The sequence below is a fragment of the Danio aesculapii genome, chromosome 2 (assembly GCF_903798145.1).
Source record: "Danio aesculapii chromosome 2, fDanAes4.1, whole genome shotgun sequence".
NCBI classification, from domain to species: Eukaryota; Metazoa; Chordata; class Actinopteri; order Cypriniformes; family Danionidae; genus Danio; species Danio aesculapii.
The window spans coordinates 32,397,889-32,409,142 of NC_079436.1; the positions used below are offsets into that span (position 1 = coordinate 32,397,889).

Here is an 11,254-nt window from a genome sequence, read left to right on the forward strand (position 1 = left end):
AACTTTGCTTCATTTCTGATGTTTATCACTAATGTTCTGTTTTCACATTAATTGTTTAATTTCTTACTGTCGTTCTTTGCATATATTTCTATGCTGACAAAAGCACATTTAAAATGTATGAGATTCATTGCATTAGAAAAAATAACACATAATTGATATTGTCACAGAAATGTTTTCTTGCACTATGAACTTTTAGTAAATTTATATTGTTGAAGGTGCCTTTGAATGACTTTTATTTTGAATTCGTCTGTCACTTGTGAATCGTGACCCGGATGTTGTATGAAACAATGAGACACTGATGTTGTCTTGTTCATTCGTGCAGGAGTATTATCGTGTGTGCTGTGTGTGACTGTCCGCTCAGTGAAACACGACACTCATTTGAAGTCAATTATTAATGGCAGACAGACGATTGTGGAAATAATTGCCAATATGGGGGATGATGGCTTAGACTACAACATAGTATTTTCAGAGGCACTGATCTCAGGTGAGAATGACAGCAGCACTGGTTTACCTTGTTTGACAGTAAATGCATGGAAGCCTGCAATCTGTGATTATAACTTTGGTAAAACTGAAATCGCTATATTGAAGAGCTGTAACATTACTTTTGGTGGGATTATCAGTAGATTGATGTTGTGTGGACACATTCATGTCTTGACAGAGAAACACTGGCGCGGATCGAAGGAGCCAGTCGTTATTCTACTGGGCTGGGCGGGCAGCAGAGACAAACACCTCGCCAAATACAGCTCTATTTACAACGAACAGGTGAAATATTTTATTAAAATTCTTCAAAATATAAATATGTTGGTGTTTTTCCTTTTCAGTTATCTGTAAGTTTGAACCTGTAACCCTTGAAAGTAGAGAAAGTAGACTGACTCTCTTGAAAGCATCTGGCACGTTTTCAATAGTATCTATCTGTCTATCTATCTATCTATCTATCTATCTATCTATCTATCTATCTATCTATCTATCTATCTATCTATCTATCGATCTATCGTTCTATCGTTCTATCGTTCTATCTATCGTTCTATCTATCTATCGTTCTATCGTTATTGGCATGAATAGTTCTATGAAGAAAATTTCCATTCTACAAAATGTAAAGGTTCTTTAGATTAAGGAAATGTTCTTCAGTCCAAAAATATTGAGGTAATGTGCTTTTATATTTGCACAATTATTTTCGGAATTTCTCCTTAATAATACCATTTCAGAAAAGTATTATTTGCAAATTCTAAATAAGGAAATCATATTATCAGCCAGTGACCATGACAGTACAACATTGTTCACAGACAATTAAATAGTGCTAATGTTGTTTTGAAGTCATACTTGCATGCAATTTCAGACCCAATATTAAAATTAGCATGGTAAACAATATAGGGAATCCGTTAAATGAATGAATTTGGGAATATAAAACCAACTTTACCTCACTTCTGCTAAAAGGTGAAATTGCTGGGAAATTTTTTTTTTTTTTGATTTGCTTTTATTTTTAAGCACGTTTTATGTGTCTAATGTTTTATAACTTTGTAAAGTTCTCAATTATAACTATACTTTTGAGAAAGCTTTATTAGAACTGTGATGTCAATAAGTGCTCATGGGTATCTTAAATAATGTGTTGGTGCTCTTTGGGTAAGGGATTCATCAGAATAAACATCAAAAGTCAGTCCAAGGCACTTGAAAAATGTGGAAAAAAATATTAAAAAGCTGTTTTAATGAATAACCATGTAAATTAAGGCTTTTATATATTTTCCAAATTTATTGAGTGCCTTGGACTGATTTCTGCTGTTTAATAATATATTGTTTTATCCAAAGATAATTATTACATATTTATCATTTTCAGTAACCCAGTTAAATCACTTCCGGTGAACTCTATGCCGTTACAAAATTGCCACGTTTAAGGTCTGTTTTCTTTGAAAACCAATGATTTTCACTAGCTGATTGATATACTATAGAAAATGGGTCTATAATATACATAATAATAATATACAGTGCTCAGCATAATTGAGTACACCCCATTTTGAAAATGAATATTTTTATCCATTTTTCAGTGAATATATGCAATGTATTTTAGTGCATTTAAACAAAACCAATTTATTAAACAGATATATTTATTAAAGTAATATTTTAGTCACCAAACATATTTAGAAATGGAAAGATAATAGAATTAAATTCAAGCAAAATATCGAAAAAATAAATGCAACCTAAAACATTTGAACAAAAATGTTACATTTTTTTTATTCTTGATTTTTCCTACTTTTTATTTTAATATTTTAAATATAGTATTTAATATTTTTCTATAACATATAAATTTGGGTGTACTAGTTTTTGGACCGTTATCGTAAGTTATTTTGTTAGATAAGCTTCAGATTTGGCTTCAGTACTGACTAAACTAATGTATATAATACAAATATAATGTTGTAGAGCTTCCTATTTAAAAATATGAATTTAAAAGAGAGATTTGTGAGGGGTGAACTTGTATATGCTGGGCACTGTATGAAAATTTATTTTACTCCAGGATTTACAATGGAGCTTCTGCGCTAGCCTGCTGATCCTAACGGCGCATGCGTGTAAATGGCTTTTCATCTTGTTTAACACTTGAACAATTAAATAAATGTTTGAGTCTGTTTAACTGATTATATTTTAATTTAAGAGTTCACACTAAGCTGATGATTGATAATAAAGCATGTTTGGCATGCTGTCCCGGGAGAGAGAGCCCTGAGCTCAGAAGATCCTCGAGCCCGGGACTCCCTCTTGTTTGAAAGGCGAGAGGGGAGTTTGAGCTTGAGAACTCCCCGGCTTGTTGTGGCAAATGGCTAGTCAGGAATTTCTTAGAGAGATATATGGCTGACTTTAAGAGTTCATCTTTGGTGCCACTTTGGATTAGTCAATTTACTTATGTGGAATATCTTTGGACGGTGGGAGGAAACCGGGGAACCCGGGGGAAACCAACGTGAGCATGGGGAGAACGTGTAAACTCTGCACAGAAACGTCGAATGGCCTGGTAAGAACTTGAACTAGTGACATTCTTGCTGTGAGGCAACAGTGCTAACCATTGGGCCACCGGGCCACCCTGTCTAGGAAAAGGGAGGAGTAGGGGTGGAAGGTAAGATTCTTCAATATGAAGATAACTGAGGTGAGAGGTTACTTATAGTGAGTTAAGATTCATCTGATTGGTGCACGTGTGTTAACTGATGCAAGACCAGCCGTGGTCAATCATAAGCACGTGATCCTCTCGAAATTAGTTTATAAATAAACTTCACGTAAATTACAATGTTGATGCTGTAAAAGGAACCGTATACAATTGAAAAGAGTCACATTAACCGCTCACAGGAAATTTATTGGTAGGGGAAGAAACACTAGTTATGCATATACCCTATCTGTTTTAAAAAGTCATTCCCTGCATGGTAAAAGTTTATATTACACCTGTTATAACATCTTTTCGAAGGTCACTGGTTTGAGCCCCGGCTGGGTCAGTTGGCATTTCTGTGTGGAGTTTGCAAGTTCTCTCTCATGTTGACCAAAAACATGTGATACAAGTGAATTGTGTAGGCTAAATTGTCCGTAGTGTGTATGGATGTTTCCCAGTGATGGGTTGCAGCTGGAAGGATATCTGCTGAGTAAAACATATGCTGGATAAGTTGGCGGTTCATTCCACTGTGGCGACCCCTGAATAATAAAGGGACTAAGCCGAAAAGAAAATGAATGAATGACAGATTTTCATTTCTCCACAGGGTTGTACGACTCTACGCTACACGGCTCCTTTAAAGACGGTTTTTATTTCAGAATCATTGGGCTACAAGGAGCTAAGAAGCACTGCACACAAACTACTCGAACTTCTCTATGACTACGAGGTGGAAAACAACCCCATTTTCTTTCATGTGTTCAGCAACGGGGGCTTCATGCTTTACCGCTACATGGTTGAGTTACTGCACAGTCACAAGCAGTTCAGCACTCTGTGTGTGGTGGGCACAGTTGTGGACAGTGCTCCGGGCAGCCAAAACGTCATAGGGGCCCTCAGAGCACTCAAAACCACCTTAGGGCCCAAAGTCAACGTGCTACTGCAGTACTTCCTCCTGGCACTGTTTGCTGTTGCGGTTTTCCTCCTCAGGATTGTTTTGTATCCCGTGACCAAGTATTTTCACAGGAACCACTATGATGCTATGATGGAGCACCCGGCGCCGTGGCCTCAGATGTACCTCTATTCCAGAGCAGACCGGGTGATCCGCTACAGGGACGTGGAGAAGATGGTGAAAGGGTTGCAGGAGAAAGGGCTGAGTGTTGAAAGTTTTGATTTCATCACCCCTGCTCACGTAAGCCTGTTCAGAGACTGCCCCGAGGACTATTCTAATAGATGCAGGACGTTTCTGAGCCGCTGCATGACTACTTCAGAGGAGACCTTGGCGAAAAAGCATCACTAATTATGCAGTTCATGACCGGCTCATTAACATACTCGCTGTACACTTTTTTAATTGTGTACAAACTACCATATTTGTGAAATTAAAGCACTGCTGTTTAATATAATCAACTAATCTGAAGTTGTACGTGAGGTTTTTAACAGGGGTCTACAACAACTAATCTCCGAAGTATTTTTGTCTTATGCTGTGAATTGATTTGTAAATTAGGGAGTTGTTGATTTGTAACATTGAGATTTTTAGATATTGTGAACGAGTCAATTTTTGGTGTTTAGACATTGTGAATGAATAAATTAATATATTTGACTGATGTGCCTTCCTTGAATAAAAGCTTCTGTTAACTAAACTGGATCAAAGTCAACTTTTCCAAAGGGAAGTCAGTGTTGAAGGTGAGCTGCACGGTTTACTCGGAAAAGCTGTGACCGGCTGCATAAGCGGCTTAGGCTAGCTTATAAAACTGGTCATAACCATAGATTGTCTAAAGATGTATAGCATATCTCCGCTTCTTTCTACAAATATTCCAGGCTTCTGTCTTTCTTTGGTCAACAGTGAGTACGTTTACATGCACACCAATAATCAGATTTTAATAAGAATAAGACTATATAAGAACCATGTGAATAGCAATTTTTGATTAATCCGATTAACGTCATAATCAAACTAAACAGAAATGGAATTAAGACATGTGGAGTATGCTGGTTTTAGTTGCATTATTGAAGTGCAGTACAGACATGTAAACACCGTCATCAAACTATGACCGTCGTGTAGGAGTTTTGCAACAGAATAGTCTATACACACACGGTTATTTGACACTATTCTCTGCACCTACAGAGTCAGTGAAAGACCAGTCACCTGCATTGTGAAATGCGGAGGTTTTTTACCCATATGGCGTGCGGTATAAAATTTCATTAAAACTACACTCCTCCAGCAGTCCAATATTTCGTTTGTCACTGGGGCGTGCATGAAATGTTCCCGAATGAAAGTGAAAGTACCAACCTGCAGTTAAAGTCGACAAAATAAAAATGAAACCCCTGAAATTACATGAAACTCTGGAGGAAATGTGGATAGCGTGGCGACTCAACGACGCTAATCGAATTCTGTGCTATAACATGTAAAACGGGATCATGAAAGGAACATTCAAAAAGCAACTCATGTAAACACCTTAATTATATTATTGTCTTAATCAGATTAAGGCAAATAATTCCATTTCTAATGTCCATGTAAACGTAGTCAATGATTGACAAGCCAGTATAAAATTTGATAGGGACCTATTATACAAACACTTTTTAACAACATTGTGTGCATATAACCAACCTCAAATGGTAAAAAGTAATTAATTCAATTTTTTAAAATATTCACACTTCATAAAAACAGTCTGCAGAAACACTGATTTACATTCTCCCTGTGTACATTTCATCGGAGGGGGAAGTCCTGCCATACCTATCAGTTCCTACCTGCTAAAGATTATGTCGGTGTCTAAGAGGTATTATACAGTTGAAGTCAGAATTATTAGCCCCCCTTTGAATTTTTTTTTTCTTTTTAAAATATTTCCCAAAGTATGTTTTAACAGAGCAAGGAAATGTTCACAGTATGTCTGATAATATTTTTTCTTCAGGAGAAAGTCTTATTTGTTTTATTTCGGCTCGAATAAAAGCAGTTTTTAATTTTTTTAAAACCCTTTTAAGGTCAAAATTATTAGCCCCTTTAAACTATATTGGATTGATTTTTTGATAGTCTATAGAACAAACCATCATTATACAATAACTTGCCTATTTACTCTAAGTTGCCTAGTTAACCTAATTAACCTAGTTAAGCCTTTAAATGTCACTTTAAGCTGTATAGAAGTGTCCTGAAAAATATCTAGTCAAATATTATTTATTGTCATCATGGCAAAGATAAAATAAATCAGTTATTAAAAATGAGTTATTAAAACTATTATGTTTAGAAATGTGTTGAAAAAAAAATCTTCTCTCCGTTAAACAGAAATTGGGGGAAAAAATAAATCAGGGGGGCTAATAATTCTGAATTTAACTGTAAATGTCGAGTTTTTAGGATGCACAAATAAACACCAGGGGTGCCCAAACGTTTTCACACACCAAATAGGCTATCATTGATAGCCATGGGCCGAAGATAAATATACTAAACCATTTTACAGTCAAGTTGCCATGGGTAATTTCCTAATTCCTCTCATAATATTAAAAAATAAATAGAAAACATTGCTTTAAATAGTCTTAACTAATGCAGTAGAACTTTTTTAATTGTACCGTATTGCAATAAAAACATAAACAATCAAATCACTAACACATTGGAGGACAGCGCTGAATACGCTAGTCAAGCAGAATCTGCGTTTGCTTTTGGCTCTGCACTGTCCTCGTATGTACATTTGAAACTGAATCTGAATCATTTGCACCATTTAAAACATTTAATCTTAGACAGCTTTTTTGTGGCTTAACAATAAAACAAGCTAATAAAAGATTACATCAAATTTCAAATGACAATCTCTAAACCATTCTCTGATGGGATAGCGGGCCCAAGTTTGCGCATCTCTGGATAAAAACCATCGTCTCCTTGTTCTAAGTCACTTATTTGGCCTTTTTTGACATTCACAGAGATAACATAAGTACTGTTTTAGTCCACCGCCATGTTGAGGGATATGCGTTTGTAGCTTCACCCTCTATTGAAAAGAGTCTGGAAGTACAATTTCACTTGAATTTAAAAAGACAGCCTTCCAAACAGCACAATTTGGATCAAAGGCTAAAATAATTATTTTGATCTGAAGCTTGACATACATACACACACTTAGGGACATCAGAGACTTATTTAACATCTTGTAAAATGGAGCATAATAGGCCTAGGTCCTCTTTAATATATAAAACATACTAGTATTTTCATGCTACTAAATCATTTTTAGCTACTATTATATTGTTTAATAAGCACTACTAGTTGTTTTATAGCCATTAAAAAGTAATAGCACTTATCAATAACATACTAGTTCCTGTTATTTATTAGATATCAGAACTCCTTAATTAGAAAATTAGTACCAATTAAACAGACTCAAGTGCTTATTCATTAGATTAGTACTAATTAGATAGTGGGTATTCACTAAATACTCATAGAGTCTGCTTATAATTAGGCCTAGATAGTACTTATTACTATTATGTTCAAGTGACTCTTTCACTCGTTTAACTATTTCATTGTTACTAGTAACAGCACTCAAGCAATGGTCTAATACAAGATTCAAAATTGTTTTATAAGTACATTTGTGCTCTGTTTATAATGTCACTTGACATTGCTCTAAATTTTGATCGAAATTCATATAGAAATTTGCTCTTGAGTCATTTCTCTATAATGAAGCAGGTTGAGTTTGTTCATCAAGTGATTCTTTAGGGTATGGCCCTCATGTAAATATACTTGTGTTTACAAACCATAGTAAAATGTATTATACTGTATACACTTATTTACAACACTTTTTTAATAAATGCTACAGCACACATATTATATAAATAGGGAATTGGTATACTATACTGGACTGTAATAAATACTGTAAACTTTACACTTAAATACTGTAAATACTGTAAAATTTTTCTTACTACAGTAAACTGTGGCGTATTGTAATGTAATACCCGTATACCCCATAGCTGTAGAAAACTACATTTTTAAGTTCAAGTTGAACTGGAACAGTAACTTGGAACAGCCTACTGATTGAACTAAAATAATATTCTAATCAGCCAATCACATAGCAGCAACTCAATGCATTGAGGCATGTAGACATGGTCAAGATGATCTGCTGCAGTTCAAACCGAACATCAGAATGAAGAAGAAAGGTGATTTAAGTGACTATAAATGTGGGCTGGTCTGAGTATTTCAGAAACTGCTGATCTACTGAAATTTTCACGCACAACCATCTCTAGGATTTACAGAGACGGGTCAGAAAAAGAGAAAATGTCCAGTGAGCGGCAGTTCTGTAGACACCAATGCCTTGTTGATGCCAGAGGTCAGAGGAGAATGGCCAAACTGTTTTTTTGAAAGGCAACAGTAACTTAATTAACCACTCGTTACAGCTGAGGTATGCAGAAGAGCATCTCTGAACACACTACACATCGTACTGTGAGGCAGAAGACCACTCCGGGTGCCACTCCTGTCAGCTAAGAACAGGAAACTGAGGCTACAATTCACACAGGCTCACCAAAATTGGACAATAGAATATTGGAAAAACGTTGCCTGGTCTGATGAGTCTCAATGTCTGCTGTGCCAGTGTCAGAATTTGGCCTCAACAACATGAAAGCATGGATCCATCCTGCCTTGTATCAATGGTTCAGCTTGGTGGTGGGGGTGTAATGGTGTGGAGGTTATTTTCTTAGCACACTTTGGGCCATTAGTACCAATTGAGCATTGTGTCAACGCAACAGCATACCTTAGTATTGTTGCTGACCCTGTCCATCCCTTTATGACCACAGTGTACCCATCTTCTGATGGCAGGATCCTGCTACTTCCAGCAGGATAACGCACCCTGTCATAAAGTGCGAATCATCTCAAACTGGTTACTTGAACATGACAATGAGTTCACTGTAGTCAAATGGCCTCCACAGTCACCATATCTCAATCCAATAGAGCACCTTTTGGAATGGGAGATTCGAATCATGGATGTGTCACTGACAAAAATCTGCAGCAACTGTGTGATGCTATCATGTCAATATGGATCAAAATCTCTGAGGAATATTTCCAGTACCTTGTTGAATCTATGCCACAAAGGATTAAGGCATGAACGCAAAAGGGGGTCCAACATTGCACTAGGTGTACCTAATGAAGCTGGTGAGTGAATATCATAGCAGTATTTGTACTGTTTTAGTGTATAAAAAGTCTAAATAGGGACTAAGGCAGCAAATTAGCCATTGGCTAGAAGTCTATATGTGGAGCATTGGCTGCTTTCAACTATAGCAATGCTATACTGCATTTTCCTTGTTAAATAAACCTACTAACTGAAATAAATATAGTATTTTTCCATTTAGGGGGTTTTAATCAAGATTCTTTTGAACGACAAACAAACAAAAAGAGAACAAAATACATATACTGCACAGTTATAACAAAAGGTCAGGATATGGAAATATGCCGTTCAACCCTGAAGCTGGAACTGCTTTGACAGACTGGTCACTCAGTACAGCAACAAGAAACTCCATTGAGTAACAAAGCTTCTTTGTAATGATATTGTGATTTTGCCCAGTATTTACAACTCAAGTTCCTTCTCAGCTGGCTTTGTCTCTCCATTTACAGACTTCATCTTATATCCAATGCTATACCATAGAATATCTTTTACAGCAGTGCAGTCCCGTCACTATCCTCATATTTGTTATAGAGAGATATTTCACTTCCAGGCAGGTACAATTGGCCTTTGTCAGTCTTGACAGTCAGCCAGTTTGTGATCAGGAGGGCTTCAAATTGGTCAGCCGAAGGTTCTCATGGTGTCTCCGACTGTCACGTCTGACATTTCAGAGCGAGTCACTGGCATTTGTCTCTCTGGAAAGCCGTCTGTGGCACTTCATGTATCATTTCCAGCCGCCAATGGGGAGGAGAGAAAGAGAAGAGTTTATTTATCTGTTTAGACAGATGAATATCACTTATTGGAGTGCATCATGAATGAACTGCCTTTTTTCATCTGATTGGTCAAAAAGAGTTGGCGTTATTGTATGTGTTTTCTTAAAAATGTTTTCGGGGTAACTAAAAAATAAATGACAGTGTTATTAGATTATTTAATTTTAAATGAGTGAAACAACTGCATACACACAGCAAAATCCTCTGAGTTAAATTTACTCAGTTTAGATAGTATTTGGCCCCTCTCTAAATAGAGTTAAAGTTACTCAAGTTAATGAGACAATGAAAGGATTAATTAGGTGATGATTGAGGACTGACGATGAACACCTGCTGTTAATAAGCAGAAACACAGAAGAGAAACACAAAACTACAACTAACTCCAGTCACAGCCTTAGATGAAATCAGCTGAAATATAATACATTGAATCTCTCAAAATCTCAGCAGAGGGTCAACTCAATCAATAAGCAACTCCACAAGCACCTGTTTGCCTTATTATAAAGAGGGACCAAATACTCTCTGAACTAAGTAAATTTGCTGTGCATCAGACCACCAGACGAAGTACTGCAGAAACATATTTGTCCCCAAAAAACAATATCCCCAAAACAGCACATATGTCCTTAGTGGTTCAGTATTAAGGATATCAATATTATCATATATGAGCATTTTTACTACATAATTTTGTACACATAAAAAAAAAGAAAAATAACGACTTTATTCAACATTTTTTCCCCTCAGTGTCAGTATAAGGTGAACATTCACAAGAAAAACTCTGATAAATTACAAGAGATTTTGAGACATTGAGGAAACTGTTGAAAAAAGCCTTTTTTGTTTTATGTGCGCACAAACAGATTCTCGTAAGCTTAATATTTTTCCGATTGAACCACTGAAGAGATGGTCTGTTTGAGAATTTTTGTTTTTCTGGCCTTTGGGTTGACTGACCATTTAATATGCTAACATTTTTGTTCTATGTGTAACATTAAATGTGAGTTGTCCATTTCCTTCATTCATTCATTTTCTTTTCGGCTTAGTCCCTTGGTACCCACAGCGGAATGAACTGCCAACTTATCCAGCACAATATACGCAGCGAATGCCCTTCCAGCTGCAACCCATCACTGGGAAACACCCATACACTCATTCACACATATAGAATTTTAGACAATTTTAGCTTACCCAATTCACCATTTTAAGGGATGTAAACGATAACAATGGTCCTAATGTATTTCCTGTATTACATTTTTATTTTCCATAACTCCCAAGAATCCAAA

General features: G+C 36.2%; 1 protein-coding gene across 1 annotated transcript; it reads left to right on the plus strand.

Moving 5' to 3' along the window:
• The first annotated feature begins 276 nt into the window (after nucleotides 1–276).
• Nucleotides 277–4,749, plus strand: tmem53 (transmembrane protein 53). Its single transcript, XM_056477734.1, has 3 exons — nucleotides 277–484; nucleotides 659–762; nucleotides 3,723–4,749. Exons 1-3 carry the CDS (start codon nucleotides 430–432, stop codon nucleotides 4,407–4,409), a joined length of 846 nt encoding a protein of 281 aa, XP_056333709.1. The 5' UTR covers nucleotides 277–429; the 3' UTR covers nucleotides 4,410–4,749.
• The last annotated feature ends 6,505 nt before the right edge of the window (nucleotides 4,750–11,254 follow it).

What these genes read in the sequence shown, in the direction of transcription:
- tmem53 (XM_056477734.1), top strand. Translation starts at nt 430, where the DNA reads ATGGGGGATGATGGCTTAGACTACAACATAGTATTTTCAGAGGCACTG. An exon ending in TTCAGAGGCACTGATCTCAG is followed by an intron (nt 485 to 658) that starts GTGAGAATGACA and finishes ATGTCTTGACAG; the next exon opens with AGAAACACTGGCGCGGATCG. An exon ending in GCTCTATTTACAACGAACAG is followed by an intron (nt 763 to 3,722) that starts GTGAAATATTTT and finishes ATTTCTCCACAG; the next exon opens with GGTTGTACGACTCTACGCTA.